Raw genomic sequence first — 21,846 nt, 5'->3', positions numbered from 1 at the left:
ATGTTTAGCTCTGAGGCAATGAACTTGGGTTGTCGGGGTATCATCCACTCTTCTACTTATGGGTCAAAATGTTTTTTGTGGCCGCCAAGCTCCTTCTTCCTGTGTTATTTTCTTTAATCCTCCCCACCCAATGCCCTCACGTCTAGATGACTCTCTTTCCACTGGAAGTGGCTCTCTCCAGAGCACAGCATGCTGTTCCCAGGAGAGTCAGAGGGGGGTCACACAAGAGAGATTCAATGGACTTAATCCTTACAGCAAGGAGTATGCTGCCTTTCTAGTGCTCCTAGATCTTGCATGTCATAAACTCATATTCCTACACAATAAAGAATTGTACTTTAGGTAGACCAGTAATTGTGAACCTCTGGGTTGCAATATGCCTGTGAATGACCACACAGGTCTCTAGGTGGGTTGACATAAACCTGCTCCTGACCTTCAGTCCCTTGAATCTGGGCCTGAGATGTTATATGAAACCATGTAACATTGTGCTGATTCTCATTGTGCCTCCTGTTGTTCTACATGGCCCTTATCACTGCAGTATCTGAGTTCCAGGAAAATGGGCACAAAGAATACCTGAGCGGCATCTCAGGAGGAGCAGTCTGTGAAAAGTTGAATGTGGGGATGCTGGAGGACTCCTATGCAGGGCAGTCAGGATAGCATTATTTTCCTTTGTTTCTAATATCGTATTCCTCTTCCTTCTTAAGCCACATCTGTATCATAGCACAACCCTTGCAGCTGAGAATATGGACCTTGTCACACAAGGCGGGTCCTAAACTAGAGGACATGGAGAAAGATACATGTAGCAACAAAGTGTTCTGTGATGTTCTCAGAAACACATGCCTGCATCCAAGATTAGCCATGAACCCCTGCCTCCCATGTGACTGGTCCATTACTATTGCAGTCCTTGCTCATGCTGGCGAGTGTTTACATGAGCAACTCTCTTCTACTCCCCAGTGAAGTTAATGGGCTCACCCACATGAGTAAGAGTTACACAGTCTAGCCTTACATTTTCAGGTGTATGGTCTTTCAACAGTGATGGGAAAGACATAGCTGGAGTAAAGCATAGCTGAAGTAGACAATCACATTAGCTGTCACTTGGATTCAGATGTACCTGGGAATAGGAAAATGTGGTTAATCTGAAGTCAATAGTTTTCTACACACACACACACACACACACACACACAGAGTTGTTACAGACAAAACACTAAAAAAGAGGGCACCTTCCCCCTCAATTTCTCTTGAAAGTTTAATTTCACTTTAAAAATGAACATGACCCCGGAGGCCAGATAGACGTAGAATCTGATCCATTATGGTGAGAGATTTCAGTATCCTCTGGCTCCAGAGAAATGGACTTGAAAGGCTGACTTGATGCATGTAGCTTTTTCTGAGGGTGAAACTGTTTGTTTAGGGACTAACCATGCTACTACTGAAGGGAACTTGCTGCTGAGGTCATGAGCAAACCAATTTTCCTTTTATACCAGCGCCTCCTGTGCTAATCTAATAATAGGTCTACGAGAGAAAGGAAAGTACAGTTTATAAATGCATTTTGAAAACAGCATACATTTTAAAGTTCATTTTAATCAAGTGATTTTGAAGTGTGGTGGTTTTGGTTTGGGTTTTTTTTTTTTTTTTTCCCCATCAAGAAGGTTATTTACTGAACATCTTGGTGATATGTCAAGGTTGAGGGAAGCACTCTAGCACACAAAGCTAGCTTCATGCAGCTTTTATGGGGAATCAGCCTTGAAGCTGTCACCTGTAATGCACTTCCCCTTTTGAAGCAGCTGTTTCGTTTATTTTAAGGTTCGCTTATTTTCTAGGACTGTCTTTTCATATTCAGATCAGTACCAAAGAGAGAAGAAAGCAAAGCATTGAGATCAGGAGACCACTTACCAGGGCTAATGTGTTCGGAGGATGCAATATTCCCCTCCATGAAGCTTTGTGTAATGTTCACTTGAAGGGCCTGTAAATAGGGTGTTGGGTTTTATTTTTTATTTTTTTTTTAATTTCTTTGTTCCTTTGGAGAAATAGGGGAAAGTTTTCAGGGCTAACTTTTGAAAAATATTTCCTATGATGCCAAAAATGGATATTAACACCCCTGTTTGAGTATACAGGGGTGCCTCATGCAATTTAGCGTTCTGAACTGATTGTGCTATGCAAAACAAAACTGCACGGCAGGGCATCTAAACGCAACTTCCAAAATACCTTAGCCACAGTTAATAAGGACACAGGCCCTATTCAGCGGGATACTTAGGGATGTGTCTAACCAAGTCTGTCATTAATCCCATGGGTTTGGATTACCTGTCTACACCTCATAGGGGACAAGGCTATATCCCTCCTCCCTCCTGTCCTTGCACTGCAATCCTAAATAATGGCACAACCTGCGCAGTTCTCCTGCATATTGGACTGCTTGGGTGCTTTTCTACGCTGCAATCCATACTGAAGCTCTGGACTGCCCCCAGCACAAATGAGTGTCTTAAAGGCATAATCCGGCCCTTGTGTTTTGTTTCAGCATCAATTGAAATAACCTTGGAATGGCAGTTCATTTTCTTTTTGGCTGTTATTTCTTTGAATGAAAGGGGAAAGGGCTGGGGTTAACTGCTGTTTACACAGAACAAATGTAATAATAAGAGCCGAAAACTACAAAAAAAAAAAAAAGACAAAAAGAACCTATGCTAATTTTATAAATCGACATAATTTGTTAACATTATTAGAACACCATGGTTGTAATAAACCAGTGTTGGAAAACCTGGAAATGCAAAGCTAAGGTTAAAGTCAACAAACAATTGTCGAACGTTAGAAATATCCCCAGTCAGAGTTCCACAAGTTTGACTTCCTTTTCCCACCCACCATTCAAAGCTGTCCTGGTGTTATATCGGAGTCAAATCAGCAGGTTACAAGTGTGTGCTATATTTGGCTTGGTATGTATTTTGGATGGCTGATCAGGTAGATATTTCGGCTCTTTGATTCATAGTGGAATGGTTGCTAACAGACTGTTATACCTGGACTCTGTATGGATAATTAAAAGGAGAAGTGTTTGGTTTTTGTTTACTGTCAATGGGTGTTTTGAAGTGGAGCAGGCTCAGGATTTATGCCCATTGTACAACTGGGCACCTGGGGACAGATGCTCAGATGGTGAAAATTGTCCTAGCTCCATTGGCTTCAATGGCATTATGACAATTTACACCGGTTCAGGATCTGTTCCGTAGTGTAGAATTAAACGCTGACCAGCAGTGGTATCTCATACACGGCAGGATTTTCCTGTACTTGGATTAGAACATAACACTACCATTCTGCTTATAATTTAAACATGTCACACAATGTACATAGAGTCCCACTGGTGGAGCATGTCACTTCTCTAAGTTTGAATCTGCTAGACAGTGGCGCACTGAAGATCTAGGGCCTGCTGCCCTGCATCTTGTGTAGTCATTTATACCTGTTCAAAGTGCATGTAAAAGACCATCAGAGCAGAATGGTAAAGTTTCACGTCTACTTTGGACTGGCATTGGGCAGCAGAACATTGGGACCCTGGTGTTTCATACTAAGACTGGGCTTATCAAGGAGCCTAATGGAGTTAAGTGTTCAGCTGCCACTGAGGTTCAATGGGATTTGGGCACTTAATTCCCTTAGTTGCTTTCGAACATTGCAACCTAAGTGTCTGAGTTGTCTTGACTAAAAATACACTCCACCCTTAGAATGTTGCATATCGGAGCCAAGCATTTATAGCATTAGAAAATATCCTTTTAGTGGGTTGGTTTCAAGGTTTGGAGCTTTGAAATTTTTTTCTTTTTCCTTCCTTCCTTCCTTTGATGCCTTTGGCTCAAAAGTGGTCCTAGCTGTGCTGCGACAATAACCCTGCCGGCCGCCAGTGAAGACCTTAGCAATGAGTTATAGCTGCGAAAGGGATCTGGCCATGTGGGTTACAGCAACAGCACTTTTGTATTGGAGGAATTGGACTTAAGATATGTCAGAGGTTAGAAGGAGAAAAAGTGAGAACTTCCAGGACTTCTTTCATACAACATTCTGTTTCATTCTTGGTTTATTCAAACAGCGGTTCAGGAAGGATTTGTTAATACATCAGGTCACAAAGTCTGTGAACATTAAGGTCCTGATTTACAAAAGGATCTTGCCACATTCTCCTTTTCTGTGGACACAGTTTTTCATCGAGCATTGATTGTGCCTGCAAATCAGGGATATGTGTGTGTGTGTGTGTAGTACATAGGTTTGATGATGACATTTTCATGCTTTCTCTTTATGGATTCTGGAGTGACTCTGAAGTCCAAAGCGTGACACACATGCAGATCGGGCAGACAAATTGGTGACCATCTTGGTCGCTATAGCAGTAGTATGATGCTTTTCCCTTGCAGCTAACAATCGATTATTTCTGTCCTCTTCAAAGACTTGAAAAGCTCTGAGTGCTGTGTGTTGCCATGCTGATCTATTTAATGCAGCCTTCTCAAGATCATCTGGTTTTATTGCACTGAAGTGTGTGCTGTTTTTGATGCTGTCCTTGTAGTACTTTCTGGGGTGGTCTTGATTCCGATGTCCTTGTGCCAATTCTCCATAGAAAATTTTTCTATGGAGTTGATATTCAGGCATCCTAATGATGTGTCTAACTCAGCATAGTTGGGCTTTTATCAGCATGGCCTCGATGCTTATGACATTTGACTTTTGGAGAACCTCCAGGTTGGTAATTTTGTCCTGCCAGTGGATCCCCATAATGGTGCGCAGAGACCACATATGGAAGGCCTCTAGCTGTTTGATATTCCATTTGTATGGTGTCCAGGTCTCACAGCTGTAGAGGAGAGATGTGAGCACAAAAGAATTCCAAAATTTTATTTTTGTTGAGAGTAATATTTTGTGGGATTTCAGGACTTTGTTACGTAGCTTTCCTAATGACTGAGAAGCTTTCTGTATCCTGTTCGTGATCTCTTTGTCAGGAGATCCATCATTAGACATCTATTTGGTAAAGTTGAAAATGCACTCTTTTAAAATAAAGTCATTGCAGGCACAAGAGTGGAAGCCAGTGCTGAAAATCTTGCTGTAACTGTATGGAATAGTCATTCTTAGTCACAGAACTGTTAAAAATGTACAAGTTTTGGGAGCAGGGAACAGTTTGGGGGATGGGATACTATGCAATTATTTACATTAGCTGTAAGTAGGAACTAAAGCTGTCATTTCCCTTGTAACTACTTGCAGGTGAAGGTGATGGTGAGAATTTGTCCCTCTCAAGGACCACATGACACGTCCGAATCCATGTCTTTTCTAAAGGTAGATCCACGAAAAAAGCAAATCACTCTTTACGATCCATCTGCAAGTGGACCATCCAACTTAGGTCACAGGAGAGGAACTGTTGCTGTCCCAAAGATGTTTGCCTTTGATGCAGTATTCCCTCAGGATGCTTCTCAGGTACTGGAGATAAGCATATAACTCTAACAATTCTTCCCATGGGCACACCATTTAATTCATGTAAGAGTTCCTTATTGCTTCTGGGGAATTTTGTGTGAAGGAGTTAGTATAATTCCTTGGAAAACATGGTAATTAATAGACAGTGGGTAAACTCTCACACTGTTTCAATTTAGCCCAGAAGTGAAGCTATATCCAGGAAGATAAATGTGCTGAATGAATACTTTCCCTGTATTTTTAGTGCTGCTTAAAGGCACATTTGACTTGAAATTTACATTTTTAACTGACTATGTTGTAACCCCTTTTAAATCAACAGGATTAGGAGTACAGCCCCATTGACTTCAGTGCTTTGCTACCTAGGGTCAGATTTAAGCATGTGCCTAAAGTTTAGTGCTTTGCTGAGTTGGGACAATGGTTACAACTAACCCCATAAGATTACTATAATTGAAAGAGAGCAGGGAAGAGTTTTATTTTTCTCTCCTTTTTCAGTTTTACGTTTCACATTTGATATCACTTCCTGACTAGTCAGTTTCACTGTTTTGTTGATCCTGCATGCCCTTCTCCAGGCCCTGCAAGGATTGTGCTTATGCACAAAAACAGCAGTAGAGCTGAAACTGAACAGGCAGCAGGCAGACGTGGGCAGAAGGAAAGGGGATATATTTGGTGAGGTTGAGGTCAAGACTACCCCAATGGGAGCAGAAAAAACACGTATAGCAGCTTTAAAACAAAGGATTAAAAAAAAAAAATCTGGACATAGACCAACCTTTACATAGTTCTCTAGGAGAAAATTCAATTTTATGAAACTCCAAATAATTCATGTTGAGAGTGTCACTTTACAACTTGAATGAACAAGACAAATTTTGTCTAAAAAACATTTTTCATCCTTTTTATCTCCAATATTGGATAAGTGAATATGCATATTGTGGTCCTAATGTCTGGTAAGTGCAGAGAAAAAGGTGTAACGACTCACTCAAATAGATGCACAGGACAATTGCAAATGCACCTGTAATGCAGTCCTAGTGACCAGAATAGTCTATTTGTATTGAAAGTTGCAATAATCTGGGCAGGTGGTTGTGCACAGCAGCTGCTGATGGTTTGGGTGCTGCACATGCAGTACGAAAAGGAGATGAGGTAACATTTTGGCTTGACTGAAGTCAATGGCAAAACTCCCATTGTCTTTGGGTGGGACAGGATTTCACTGTGATCTCTGGGCCACACTCTTCAACCCTCTCTTGGAGGGCCTCTGAGGTGGCATTTCTCTGCTATTTCAAGGTGGCTAGAATCAGAATGGCCAACTTCCACCTGCAATATCATTGCAAGGGCCTGACTTGCTGGCATGTATCTATTTTCATTGTTCACTAGTGTATGGCCTTATATATTTATACCATCAGTTGCTATATTTAATAAATTATGGCATATATTTCAAATCCTTATATACATTGATAAACTGGTTTTAGTACACTTGGGGAATTTAGCGAATTCCCTTTACCAATTATATTATTGTTTCCATAGTAAATGAAAATCAGATACTTAAAAATTCTTATTCAGGGATCTTCAATGCATTTTTCTCCAGTATGAATGGCTTTTTAATTTCTACAAGCATTCTTTGGCTAGCTTCATTTCACTGAAGCGGTTACTATTATTGAAAACCCTTGGCTAAGCTATTATACCAGCAGCAAGCTTGGTTGGATAGTGTTCAATTGCTACATTAGTCATAGAATCGATATTCCAAGGGAATTGGTATAATAGAATAGGAAACTATTTTAGGCTGTTATAGCAGCTTTTATTTTTAAAAAATGGACCATAGTTACTAAAATAGGAGAAATAATGCTATAAAAATGGGCAAAAGGGTTATGCTTCAGAAATATTGAATAATTCTTTTCATATAGGAGAGAAGTAAAGAGTGTATTGTGTAACTTATTTGTCTCCAATTTTTCTTTCAGGCTGAGGTATGCTCTGGAACAGTAGCCGAAGTAATCCAGTCTGTTGTGAATGGTGCAGATGGTTGCATATTTTGCTTTGGTCATGTCAAGCTTGGTGAGCTCCCAAATTCGTTACAGTTAATTACTATGTCAGTCTGGTAATTACATACTGTCAGCTTCTGGAACAATAAATCTGGAGTATACGAATAGATTAGAATTTCTTTTTAATTAGCTTTGCAAACTTATCATGGTTTATTTCTACACAGGGATCTTAAATTCTAATTTGAAAAGGTAAAATGTAACATCAGATTAGCTTATGTAGGAACAAGCTTTTAGAGGCATGTTATGATGAAAAGCAAAAGATCAGAGATACTTTTAAAAATTAATTTGCTTTGGGTTTGAGTTACAAAAATGGCAAAATTAATTGAATAAATACTAACTGATTAATAATTAAATACATACAAATCATTTTTGCATTTGTTATCCCCAGCTATCTGTACAGCACATGGCATATAATGTAAATTGGCAGCTGCATAAGAAGAAACTGTTTTATGCTTGAAAGATAAGTTTATATTTTCCTTTCCTTTATAGGCAAATCTTATACCATGATCGGCAAAGATAACTCCACACAAAGCCTTGGTATTATCCCCTGTGCAATTTCTTGGCTCTTCAAGTTAATCAATGAACGCAAAGAAAAAACTGGGACTCGTTTCTCTATTAGAGTATCTGCTGTGGAGATCAGTGGCAAAGATGAAAACCTTAAGGACTTGTTAGCTGAAGTAGCCACTGGCAGCCTTCAGGATGGTCAGTCTCCAGGGGTTTATTTGAGAGAGGATCCGATATGTGGAACCCAGGTATAATGGATATCGCAACATAGGCTTTTGAGCCTGACTTTCCTCTGCTTTTTATTTCCTTTTATCTGACAATGATGATGACAATTTTTAAGATGGTAAATTTTTTTATTGTCTTTAATATATAATCTCCACTCCCATGGTGTACATATTTGTTTCTCTTATCGCCCTAGAGACTTGGTATGATCAGCAAAAAACATTCACCCCTGCCTTAATTAGTCATTTTCTTGTTTATATTCAAGCTTCAAAACCAAAGTGAGCTTAGGGCCCCGACAGCCGAGAAAGCTGCCTTTTTCCTTGATGCTGCAATTGCTGCCAGAAGTACCAGTAAACCCGAGTGCGATGAAGAAGACAGGAGGAATTCACATATGCTCTTCACTCTTCACATTTACCAGTATCGCATGGAGAAGAGTGGCAAAGGAGGAAGTAAGATCAGTCACTCCAAATTCGATTTATTCATTTAGTTTTAAATTAATATTTTTAAATTTAGATTCAAAATAATATGCAGTATACTAAAAAAGCCCCCCAAGCAGTCGAGAACGGACACAAACTGTGGTAGATGTGGCTAATAGCTTCTTTGTTCAATTCGCATGTAGCCCCATTAATATTTAATTCAGGCATTACCCCATGCTGCATTCATTATTTCTGTCATTTGAATAAATTCTGCATAGCTAATCTGGTGTGAGTCCTTTTGCTCAGGTGAATGTGTGTATAAATGTTGTTGTCCTTGTTGTTTTAGTGTCCGGAGGACGGAGCCGTTTGCATCTCATTGATCTAGGAAGCTGTGAAAAAGTCCTGAGCAAGAGCCGAGATGGTGGAGGTTCCCTGTGCCTGTCTCTGTCTGCCCTGGGCAATGTAATTTTGGCCTTAATTAATGGTGCTAAACATGTACCCTACAAGTAAGTAAATTACTGTGTACATTGCCTTAAATATAGCTAGTTTTATCTTGCAAATAAATTATATCAAGGGCCTGCTAATCTATTGCACTCATGTCAATGGATGTTTTGGCTGTCACATATATGGCAACATATATCTGGCCTCCAGTGCAGTTTTTATGACATTTATGTTCATGTAATATATTTTAGAGTCCCATAATGTGTTGTTGGTATGCACAGCGGTCTGAAAAATCATATGCATTTTGGCATATACCTAAATTGGATGTAGGGTGCGTGTCCACTTTGAAAAAATTGCAGAAATATTTTTCTTTCTTTCTGAAATGTTGAAACTTTGAAAAATGTTGGCCAGCTTGTTGAAAACCAGGGGACATTTTATTTCCCTGGGTTCCCCCCGCCCCAAATTTAGAAGTCTTGTTGAAATTTCAAGAAACATCAACCAGCTTTACTGTACATATAACAGAAGGATGAGGATTGTATCAGTAGTGCTATAAATAATCTGCCCTGTTCAGCAGGTTGCACATATGTATGTTTCCAATAAAAACTGTGCATTTAAATAGATTTAGGACCATATTCTGTTCCTGTGTGGAAAAGGGAATGGTAACTTGACAAAAGTGAGTATCAATGTGTGCTTTCTAGAGTGTGTCTGGCAGTACTGTCATGGCGAGGGAACACATTTATATCTGCAGGGGGCCCAGTCTAAAGAGGACATACCTGCCACAGACAGCACTGGTAGAATTTGGCCTTTCATACCAGAGTTTAATTGCTGCTTGCTAAGATGAGTTGTAAGTTAGTGCCTCATTTATTTCTCATGTCATTTCACATATTTATCCAGTGCGGAATATGAAGCAGGTGCTCTTTCATTTTGTGTTAGATGAAAGCAGGTGTTTTTCTTAGGCCAGTTGCCAGCTGAATGAATGGACTAGAATAGTGAATGGCTAGATCCTCTTGACCAAGCCCTTTGCCACCTAGCCCAGCTCAGTGAGCAAAAACGTAAAGATGACTCCTAAACACAGGCCACCAGGTGCCAGGCAACTTCTGAGGAGCAACCTAGAGCAGCCTCAGGAGTGTTCTAAGTTGTGCCAGTTGCATTCAGCCCCTAAGTAGCTTTTCTGGCAACTGTGGCATACAGAGCATAATGACTCCTCAGCTGCACTGGATATGGCTGAAGACCACTTTGGCCATATACCACCTGATGATTCCCTTTTCCCCAGGGAAATCCTTGGACAGCCAGTGAGGCTAATTTTCCACTGGATTTGTGCTGCCAGAGCAGAGTGGGCAGAATGGAAGCCAGGATCTGGCCCTAAATCTTCACCTAAGCCACACAGAAGAACTATAGCAAATGTCATAATTACTTCAGTGTATGAGCATTGTGATATAGCTGTATCCACCCAAAAAGTTGCGCATGTTATGGTATATGCGAGCTTATATCCACATCCATAGCCACAGATCGGGCTATAAAGCGTGTCTGAGTGTTTGGGTAATCAGACTTTTCAAGTAGGTGGGCGTTCAAGGCATCTCTTTTCTCCCCTTGAATAGCGGAACATCCAGTGCACTGCTGCATCAGGCTGTGTAACGTCCACTGGACGGCTGTATTGCCACTTACTAAGGAGAAGCTTTGTGGAACTCTTTCTTCTCCATGCTTCAAATTGTGGATCTGGTGTATGGGCTCCTTCCTCTGTGCACACCAGGAGGAAAGGAAGATTCCTTTGCATCATGCTCTGGGTCAGAATGCCCAGGTCATGGTCTCTTTTAAAATGGCAGAGAAGGAATTAGGTGGGACGGGGCTTAAAAATATCTTTGCCTAATAATATATTTGTTAGGGTATTCTTGACTGTGTCTGTTCAGTAATATAAAGTTATTTTATTTCTTGTTACATGAACTGTTCACCTGTAGGTTAAGTACCATGGTGATGGTGCATTCAAAGTACCAGAGATTAGCTCTAATGAGATAAAAAGATAGTGTTTGTAAGCTGTTTCATGATGAACTGCTAGTAAAGTGAATAGTTCTTGGATTTGCCCAAATTAACAAAGAACTAAAAATATGCAGGTAGAGGAATAAATTTGGTATCTCTGTGTATATACGCTTAGACATGTTTTAAATATGTACAGATCATGTATATTTCAGATCTACCTATACCATACATACATGTACACTATAAAAATGAAACCATAATACTTGGTGTTTTAGAAAAGTCTGCAAAAGGAACTAGAATTCTTTTAAACCATCCTAGTATTATTATTTATTACATAGGGACAACAAGTTGACTATGTTGCTGAGAGAATCATTTGGGAACATCAACTGTAGAACAACCATGATTGCTCATATTTCTGACTCCCCAGCAAATTATGCAGAAACTCTCATGACAATTCAGCTTGCATCACGAATCCACCGAATGAGAAAGAAGAAATCCAAGGTTGGTGTACAAGCAAGCTGCAATTAATTTAATTGAAAATGAATTCTCTGAACCCCTTGGTGGGGGAATGTGGGACTTCTAAACAATGAGGACTAATACAAAATGCATCAAAGCTTGGTAGAGAAATTGACAAACGTGTTGGCCCAAAGCTGTTGTTATTCCACTTGATTATTAGTCCTGAAACATTTGTGTTTGAATTTTATGCAAACTCCCATGCACATACACACAATAGATCAATATTCCTTTGATTTTATGTGGGATAATTGCAAATATTCCTTTGATTTTATGTGGGGCTATTGCAAAAGGTTCAACTTGTTTTAATTAAAAAAAAAAAGGAAAGAATGTAAAATGCTAAGATTGAAAGACAACATAATATTTTGATGTTATGAAACTGACCTGTGGTAAACTGGTTAATATAATAATCATATCATGTTTAAAATGTACATAGATAAGTTTTGTTATTTAACTTCATATTGTAAAGGTTTTCCACTAGACACAATTGTGGTTGATGGTGAAAGCAAAGCAGAGTATATAAGAACCCTAAGATTTCCTCTCTTATTATAAATACATTTAATATTAATAAAGATTTTCTTTTTTTATAATTAATAGTATGCATCCAGCTCATCTGGAGGAGAAAGTTCATGTGAAGAAGGCCATGTACGAAGACCACCTCACTTGAGACCTTTTCACCCAAGAACTGTAGCACTTGACCCTGATTTTCCTGTACTGAGTATTTCTAGTGATCCTGATTATTCCTCCAGCAGTGAACAATCTTGTGACACCGTCATCTATGTTGGTCCCAATGGTGCAGCTTTGTCTGACAGGGAACTAACAGATAATGAAGGGCCTCCAGAGTTTGTTCCCATAATTCCTTCCCTTAACAAAAAGAGAAGCAAGGACAACTTTTCTATTGCTAGAAGTTCCGACAAGGACCATTTTAAGTGCAACACTTTTGCTGAATTGCAAGAAAGGTTAGAATTCATTGATGGAAGTGAGGAACCTATAAAGTTTGCTTGTGGAGAAACACCTGTTGCATCAAATTGTAGTCCAGTGACAGTGATAGAAAATGTGCAGTCTAAACTGGTAAATGAAAAACCATCTTCTCCATCTGGAGGGTATAAAAAACCTGTTCCACAGGAAACAGTTTCTCCAAAAAAAGGACATAATCTTCATTTCCAGGCTGCTGTGCAAAGGGGTGGCAGTTGTCATGAAAAGAACGCCCCTCACTTCAAAGCGGAACATTCCAAACTGCAAACCAAAGCTGAAGGCAAAAAACTAGGCTCAGCCTCGGATGGCGAGAAAGAGAGAGAGACAATCACAGATTCACTGAAATCATCAAAATATAACCTTACTAGGAGTCAAGAGCAGAGTAAGGCCACAGCTGAACCCGTAGTGAAAGAAAAGTCCTCATATGTGAAGAGACCTTTACCAAGCCCTGCGCCCACACCCCCACAACAGAAAGATCAGACCCTCAAGTCCAAAGAAGCATGTTCAGAGTTGGACAATAGCAATGCAATCCGGACTCCTCCTGTGGGAATGAGTAAGCAAATGGCTAGCAAACCTGAGCACAACTTGGTAGGAAGCACATTTCTAGTTGGCAGTAACACCCAGAATCAATCTGGTGCTATCGAGGTACATAGTTTCCACTCAGCGTTCAAAGGTAAATGTTTTGACCGGGATATACTGACCACCACGGTGACTTTGCAGCAGCCTGTGGAGCTGAATGGAGAGGATGAGCTTGTTTTTACAGTGGTAGAGGAACTATCCATCAGTGGAATTTTAGATAATGGAAGGCCTGCCAGTATCATTAGCTTTAACAGCGACTGCTCCCTTCAGGCTCTTGCATCAGGTTCCAGGCCGGTTAGTATTATTAGCAGTATAAATGATGAGTTTGATGCTTATACCTCACAGGCAAGCTCTACTGGTGTAAATATTGATATTGTTTTGCCCTTTGCCGAGGATCCGTTTTCCAGCAGCAGACGTTCCTCCATCAGTTCTTGGCTTAGTGAAGTTAGTATTTGTACAATTGAAAGTGATGGAGCCCAGTCCAGTGACAGTTTTGTTGCCCAATCATCTTACAACTGTAATAAGTCCAAGGAACCTTTTAACTTGGATTTGCCCAATGTAACCACCCCATTGAAAAGCTCCCTGAATGACAGTGGATTTTGTTTCTCAGAGCTGGAAACTGAGAGTATAAGTTCTAGCAAAATGTCTTCAGGCATCAACAAAAGCCCCCAAACCTCTGAATTAACCAAAGCATCTCAGATGAAAAGTGCTTTTTGTGTAGCTGATCAGCCCATAAAAGTTAAATCTAGCAACTCTCGAGGTACACCGTTGATAGAAACAATACATTCTAGTCTTCCTAGGAAAACAAAAACTACCTCATCTCCAACCCACAATAATGCCATGGTAAGCTACAGGGAACAGCAGAATCCACACAGTATGTTTGAAGATCCCTGGCTGGTGCGCACAGATAATCACTTGGAAGCGAAAGCCGCAGAATCTCTGCTGTCTCCAAAATCTCACACATTTGGTACTGATAAGCAGCCAACAAAAGCTGCCCAATACTTCAGCAGTGCAACCAAGCCAACTAAGTCACAGACGATGCTTGCATGCTCTCAGAGGGTTGTAGATGGTTGTGAAATGGCTTGCAAATCTTCCAGTGAAGCCACTAAAAAATCTGAAGCAGCAATGAAAATGCCACAGCTTAAGAGAGGAGCCACCACGCTGGGCGTGATGCCAGTAGCACATAGTAATAGTGCTCCATCAGAAGGTGTGACTAGGGGAAGTTCTGAAGCTGCCTTTGCTGTTGGCAGCCTGAAAACCTCCCTGGGAAAGAAGACTCTGCCACAAAAGTCAAGCATGCTACCTAGGCCAAATGGGACCATACCTCCAACACCTCCTGTACGTAAATCAAGCCTAGAACAGAAAAATGTGGTGGTCGCAAATAGTGGGGGCAAAGCTGCAGGCCTGGACTGTCCTAGAGTTGCAACACCAAAAGCTGAGGAAGAGGCAGAATTGCGATCAAAAGCTGGATCTTGGGTTAGTGAAAGTACCAGCTGTAAAACAAGCCTCAAGGGGGACCATTCTTTGCCTAAAATGACTTCAAGCTTAAAGACTAAGGCAGCTAAAAGTGAAGCTGTTCATCGCTATGGGAGTCACATGTCTCTGGAAAGGTCTGATAGTCTGACATCAGTTGGCTCCAAAGCAAATACAACTAGGGAAAATGGCAACGCTAGCATCAACAATGGTAGAACGGGACGATCGGTCCCACGGCTGGGAGTTCCCCCTGTAGCTTCTAACGTGACTTCACCACCATCACATACTGCACCTTTACCCTGTAAAAACAGCCAGGTAAAAAGTACAACTAACCAGAAGGCTCAAGCAAATGGAAACAAAAGCCGCAGCCTTTCTACCAATGGGTCAAAGTCGCTTAGCTCCTCTGTAAAATCACTGACTCAGTCTATTGGAAAAAGCTCTAGCATTCCTCCAAGTGGGAAAACAACCCCCCGATGTGTGCAGGGTGTCAACAACAAACCTGGCAGAGGAACTATTATGGGGACAAAGCAAGCAATTAGGGCAGCCAACAGTCGGGTTAATGAACTGGTATCTGGCAGTTCTGTCAAAATGGGGCATTTCAGAGGCTCCACAGACTCTGATAGTGGGAATGACAGTGGTATTAATCTCAGCGATGAAAAATCACAAATTCCAGTGTTGCCATCTCCATACAGCAAAATAACTGCGCCCCGGAGGCCTCAGCGGTATAGCAGTGGGCATGGCAGTGATAATAGTAGTGTTTTAAGTGGAGAACTGCCACCAGCAATGGGAAGGACAGCCCTTTTTTACCACAGTGGTGGCAGCAGTGGCTATGAAAGCATGATTCGCGATAGCGAAGCAACAGGCAGTGCCTCTTCCGCACATGACTCAATGAGTGAAAGTGGAATGTCGTCACCAGGACGCATGAGGAGTTTGAAGTCCCCTAAGAAAAGATCAACAGGTAAAAAATTAACGTGACTGGGGCTTTCATTTTCATCCATCTTAGAAATTCATTGATATTCTCCTCATGTTTTAGAATGTTGAGTTTTTATTGTGGTTCTTAAGTAAACTGGTAGGTCACTTAGTTTGAATTTAGATGCCTAGCCACGTTGAAGATTATATATATGGATAAAAGAGGCACTAATTGTAGATTAATGCTGTTAATTCATTACAAAATTATAGGCTTTGTAGTTTTTAAATCAAGTTTTAAAGCTAAATTATGAAAGAGATACACTGCTTAGTCTTCTGTTTTGTTCAGAGAGGTGTGATTTCCATTCACTGACGTTTGTCCTAAATCTTCTAAATCCACCACAAAACCAAAGTGATTGGCTGTTTAACAAGGGCTAAATTCCACCACCCTTATTGACCTTCAGTGGCATTTACTTGTTGGCTTCATTGATGCTGCTTGTGTGGGTAACGGCTTCAGAATCATGCTTCTAATGTCCGCGTTTTGGAAATAGTTTTTACTATTCTAGCAGAAATACCGTGGTCGTTATTGGAGATCCACTGCAATTCATGCAATGATAGCTACTGACTGAAAGGCTGCTCCTGCAACCTTTAACTTCTGGTAGGATTATGTGTGGGAGTAGGGTAGGAAATACTCCTCTGAGCCTGGGCTTGCTGAATCTGACACGTCAATTGGAAAGGTGTAATTATTGCAGTCTCTGCAGGTGCACATGATATTCACTTGTGCCAGCACAACTAAATGAGTTAAACTAATGTATATGTTATGGTGCTTTCTGGCAATAAATCAGTTCAGAGACCTTGTGCAACACTTGCAGCAGTTCTCTTTTCATAGCACATCAACCTCTCCTACAAATCAATATTAACAGCTGTGTAAAGTTGCACACGTATTGAGACGGCATTACTCACTGATGGATTTGTATTTGTTTTTGCCCCAGGAAATGCTTATTAGGTCTTTAAAAATGACAAATTATTTCTTTTTCAGCTGAAATTGTCTTCGTTGGTAAATTATACCTTACTTTTTGAATGCTTCATACTCTGACACACTAATATATTTTATATATGAAGTGGGACTTCGTAGGAGTTTTATTCAATATCGTACAAACAAGAAAGGTTTGATAGACCCATTATTGGCCTAAGTATTCAATAGGAAATGATAACCATCTTCCCAGGGTAACTTAATACTAAACTGTCAAAGTGGATTTGAGACTTGCTTCTGCTGGATTTAAGCTCTTAGGAAAGCAGTGCTAGAGAAACTCATCCTGGGAACTGATCCTACCATCAAAGCCAATGGAAGCCTACTCCTTAATCTTGCAACCCCTTCCATGCAAGTAGCCCCTTGTGTCCACATGGAGCCCCAATGACTTCACATTGGGACCACTAGGTACCATGAAGTTCATCTGCTTTGTGTATGTGATCGACTGCATCTGTTTATTGACTTCAGAGGGGTTTCATCTGCTGGAAGGCGGTTGCAGGATTGGGGTTTTAGTTGATGGGGAGGATCAGGCCTGTAGCTGTGAATCAGACTGAATAACTTGAGGTTGTGGAAAGGATGCCCAGTTGATTACATACCCAGAATTGATTAATTTAATGTGGCCCAGCTGCCTGGCAGTCCCATATTTTGCAAGGAATCATTTATTAAGAATATTTATACCAGATAACTCCTTAAGCACATACAGCATAGATCTCACTTTCAGTGAGGCCTGGTGAGCTTTTACCTCTGTTATTGACCATTCGTAAAGTTTATAAAGTAATTGACCTGATCTCATAGCACTTGACTCCAACGTAGGAGACCCAGGTTTGGAGAGGGCTTCAGTCAAACTCTTCTAAGCAGCAGTGCAGTGTTGCCCTCCCAGATGCACTCAGCTGCGGCCACAAGAACAGAAGGAATAATTATAAAATGTCACACCTCTGGTTTTCCCCCATGAGACTCCAGACACTGAGGAGAATTTTACTTCACTTCTCCCTCAAAGATTCCGTCCTGTGATCGGAAAGTTTTGGAAGCAACTCCTTTGAAAGAGTCCAGTGTTCCTCTGTACCTCCATTAAAAGGGAGTCACTAGAGGGTAATGTACATTTCTCTCACTGAGCTCTGAGTCAGCAAGCATGAAGCTGCTCAGACTGCCCATGACAAAGAGCACAAGCTGTAATATCATTCTTACATTTCAACTTGTTTTGGTGTCATTGGCTCCAGTGATCTGGGGATCAGTGCTACTGGCTTCAGTATTGCCTGAACATGCCCTGTACACTTGTTGATTAATGACAGATGCATTGGCATCACTAAGAACTAGTCTTTCAAAAAGTAGAGGGTGACACACGACTGTAAAAAATGCCTGCACCAATGCACTCAGCTTTGTATGAGCAAATACCAGCACGTGCCCAGGTGCCCAAGACAGTCTCTGCCTTGTGAAACTTTTGCCCTGATGCATCTTGGTAATAGTGTTGCTTGTTCTTAAATCTGGGAGACCCTTGTTAAGTGGCAAGTGAATTTCCTGGTTCCCTGGCCTTTGCAGCTTTGTTGCATTGTGGAAGTGATGTGCTTGGACACAAAAGAGGAGAATTAAGGTTGTAGCATAGCAAGTTGCTACCCTAAATGCCAGAAGCCTTCAACTCCCACTGAAATAATCCCACAGCATCTTGCAGCTTGGATGCTGAGTTTAGAGGAGGCCATGTGCCAGTTCAGTTGGCCAACAGGCGGCTGTTATGGTAGAAGACAAAGGGGGGTGGGTTATGCAACGGGGTGGAGTGAGAGGGTGGTTCTATAGAATGAAGTGGAGAATCTCATCTGAACAAGTCTTGCTTGGAATTAACCTAGGCATAGAACAAATAGCCTGTCAGAATCCTCAAACGTTATCAGCCTCGTCACATAACCTACTTGACTACTTTTGCCAGAGTGAAGAAATGAATGAGATCATACTTGCTCACCAAAAAGAAATGTACTCACTCATGAAAGTGAGTAAACAAAATTTGGGAAGGCTGGCATAAGGAACTAATGCTTAGATGGCCCTTGGGAGAGCTACTACTGCTGTTTACCACCACCAGACAAACAAGGAGCATGCCAAAGCTCATCAAAACAGTAAGGTCCAGATCCTTAAAGCTATTTAGATGCCCGACTCCCATTGATTTCAGATTGCAGTTAGGTACCTAATACCTTCAAAGATCTGGCCTAACTGCTTACATTATTTTATTAAAAGAAAAGGATAAAAAAAAAAAAGCATTTCCCCCAAAGTATCCTAAAAACCTGTATATTTTCTTTGTTGTGTCATATTTTGCAATATACTAGTACTCCTAGGTTTTGGATGCATAACGTCCCATGTGATGCAAAATACTTTTTAAAAAAAATGTATTTAAGGTCTCCAGCGTCGCAGACTGATTCCCGCTCCATTGCCTGATGCTACATCCCTAGGAAGAAAGCCCAGTGTCACTGGCCAGTGGGTTGATCTACCACCTTTGCCAGGCACTTTAAAAGAGCCATTTGAAATTAAAGTTTATGAGATTGATGATGTGGAACGATTACAGCGACACAGACAAGAGGAAACTGAGGTCAGTACATATTTTACAACGACTCCAGACAACTTAAATTACAATATACAGGCAGAATCACTGCTTGAATGCTAGTTTGGTATTCAGGAAATTGATTGCAATTAAAGCACTATAATTATTAATTTTACAATTCATATGTTGGGGTGCCCTTAACGTAGAAAATGAAAATAATTACCGTCTACAATTAATTGTGTTCAACATGACTGATGGTATGAACGGAGAATACCAATGAATACATTATGAGAAGATTTTATAATCTTAGCCTGCCTGATGAAACTTTACAGCCTCTCTCTACTATGGGGTCATTAACTCTTTATGTAAATGACATAAAGTATCCTGGTTAGAATTCTATTAAATCAGGGATATTGTGAGTTTAATTTACTCGTAATTGGAAAACAATTCACTTAATTCTATTTTGGAGACCAGAGTTCTGTAGTCTTCTGATGCCTCTTTTTCCATTTTTTTCCAAAATAGCCTTTCCAGGATGTTGAAAAGGTAAGAATGCTTTTATGTAACTACAAATTCCTATGTCTTAATGTTCTTAAAGAGTTCGGAGTTTCATTTAACATTATTAGACTGTTTATTATTTGCACTAATGGAGAAAATAATTTCTCTATAAACAGTAGCAATTTCAGAGTATATTATAGATGTATGTTAATTCAGAAAAGTGCAATAAATGCTTAGCTGATTGCGACATGCTGTTTCTGTAGATTAGAATCCATTAATGCACACTTCAAGCGAAGAGAAAAAAACCCTGTTAAATGTTACAGTGTAATGAGGTGGGTAGGGTTTGGGTGATGCTGACAGAGGCCAGGCCAGACAGATTCATGAAGTGGTCTTTCTGTGCCTTTTAAAGGGTCTGATGTATTTCAATACCAAGCTGAAGATTTTAGAAAGGCGCCATCAGCGGATTAGAGAAGTGAAGGCAAAGCATGAATGTCTGAAGGAAGAGTTGGAAGAGACAAAGTGCAGATTGATGATGGATCCAAAGAAGTGGAAAGAAGAGTGTAAGTTTTTCGCCAAAGTCACTGTGATGCTCAGATTCAGCAAGGAACTTATGCACATGCTTAACTTTCAGTAATGAGTAACTTTAACTTACGTAACTTTAAGCCTGTGCTTAAATTGCTACCTGAATTGGGGCCTTAACAAACTTTGCCCAGCAATGAAGTTTGGTATGGTATGGGACTGCTTTGCAATACCGGGGTACTGTAAGTAGAATTCAGAAACTAGCAAAGCAGTCCAATCAGACGAGAGAGGCAAAACTATACAAAGACTGAAATAATAATAATAATAATTAATAAGTACTTTATATAGTGCTTTATAGCCATAGAGGTATTTTATACTAGGGAATAAGTACTATTACCCTCATTTTGCACATGGGAAACTGAGGCGTTGAAATCAGAGCCTTATTCCAGCAAAGCACTTAAACATATGCTTACATTCTTTGCTAGATTGGAGCCTAGGGTTGGAATTCTGACTCCAGTGAAGCTAATGGCAAAAGTCACTTGAGCTGAATGGGGACAGGCTTTTACCCTAGGACTTTGTTTCTTACATGATGACACCAATTACTGCTGACTAAAGATGTTAAATTCTGCATCTGAAATAATGTTTTATTGTAGACAGTTTCTCATATAAACGTTTTGTTTTTTTGCTAACAGTTGAGGTTGACCCTCACCTTGATAAGGAGTCTCAGGAGTATCTGGAGGCGCTGGAACAAGTGACAGAGGAACTAGAGCAGTGTGTTAATCTGTGCAAGTCACATGTCATGATAGTGACCTGTTTTGATATCGGAATGATATCCGATGCACAAGATGGAGTTCGAGAAGTGGAAGTTTGAAGGTGGTTTTTCAAGGGACTTTAGGAAGTGCAGCCAAACTGTCCAACATGAAGAAGAAAAAGGACTCGGAAGTGAAAGTGGAAATGTGAAGACATAAAGCCACAATGAATGTTGTAGAGACTGATACAGATGAGGAATTGGAATGTTTATAAATCATTATGGTGCCTCTACGTGACCTGAACTGTACAAAGATTAAAAATAGAAATAAACGTTGTTTCTAACAGAGAAAAGCAGAAAAATCTAGGACAAACCAAGACTTTAAAAAACAAATAGAAAACAATGAAAGTGCCTTTAAAATTCATTTGATTTTAATTTTTGTATTTGGTGCTAGAATTAAAGCCAGCAAACCTAAGCAGACCACAAAATGTATTCCTATAAAATATTTTATACTGTATAGTGTATTTATGACTATATGTAAAAAAACCAACATTGTAGCACAAGCAATAAGTAAATTATGTTTTCATACCTGAACTTGCCTTCTTGTTTAATAGAAAAGCTGTTTTATGTAGCAGAACTAAAATTGTATTATAATTGTTTTCTTGGTTAGGATTCAAGATATTTTTATGAACATTTACCTATTGAAAAAGTGTATTATGGAATTTCAAGATGATTGTTTTACGTTCTGTTTTTGTATTATTCCTTTTTCAGATCAAAATAAATGTTTGTTTTATATATATATATATATATATATATATATATATATAAAATATTAACTGCTTAACTACTTCCTTGGTTACTAACCTCTGTTTTCATGGATCTGATCTTTTTAGAGTTGTTAACCGAACTCGAGGAAATCTAGAAAGGGCATTGTGGTTTGTTTTTCTCTGACTACAGGAACTGAGAATTATGTTTTATTACCAAAACCATAAAACAAGCAAAAAAAAAAAAAAAGAAAGTTTTTGTAAATTTTAAGTTAGGTCCATATTTTTATATAGTTTTGACTATAAATAAAGGTTTTTGCATTATGAACTTTTAAGACAAATAGT

General features: G+C 39.9%; 1 protein-coding gene across 1 annotated transcript in view; it reads left to right on the top strand.

The window, feature by feature from the left end:
* Window positions 1-21,549, top strand: part of KIF26A (kinesin family member 26A) — a 129,144-nt gene extending 107,595 nt beyond the window's left edge. Inside the window, exons 6-16 of the mRNA XM_034768642.1 lie at window positions 5,194-5,403; window positions 7,344-7,437; window positions 7,914-8,176; window positions 8,416-8,599; window positions 8,913-9,072; window positions 11,320-11,482; window positions 12,092-15,479; window positions 18,833-19,023; window positions 19,498-19,518; window positions 19,880-20,030; window positions 20,682-21,549. Of these exons, the coding sequence (XP_034624533.1) occupies window positions 5,194-5,403; window positions 7,344-7,437; window positions 7,914-8,176; window positions 8,416-8,599; window positions 8,913-9,072; window positions 11,320-11,482; window positions 12,092-15,479; window positions 18,833-19,023; window positions 19,498-19,518; window positions 19,880-20,030; window positions 20,682-20,860 (5,004 nt within the window). The 3' untranslated portion in view covers window positions 20,861-21,549. The remainder of the gene's footprint in view (window positions 1-5,193; window positions 5,404-7,343; window positions 7,438-7,913; window positions 8,177-8,415; window positions 8,600-8,912; window positions 9,073-11,319; window positions 11,483-12,091; window positions 15,480-18,832; window positions 19,024-19,497; window positions 19,519-19,879; window positions 20,031-20,681) is intronic.
* The last annotated feature ends 297 nt before the right edge of the window (window positions 21,550-21,846 follow it).

Source organism: Trachemys scripta, chromosome 4, assembly GCF_013100865.1.
Source record: "Trachemys scripta elegans isolate TJP31775 chromosome 4, CAS_Tse_1.0, whole genome shotgun sequence".
In the NCBI taxonomy this organism is placed as follows: Eukaryota; Metazoa; Chordata; order Testudines; family Emydidae; genus Trachemys; species Trachemys scripta.
This window is presented reverse-complemented; position numbering and strand designations above follow the sequence as displayed.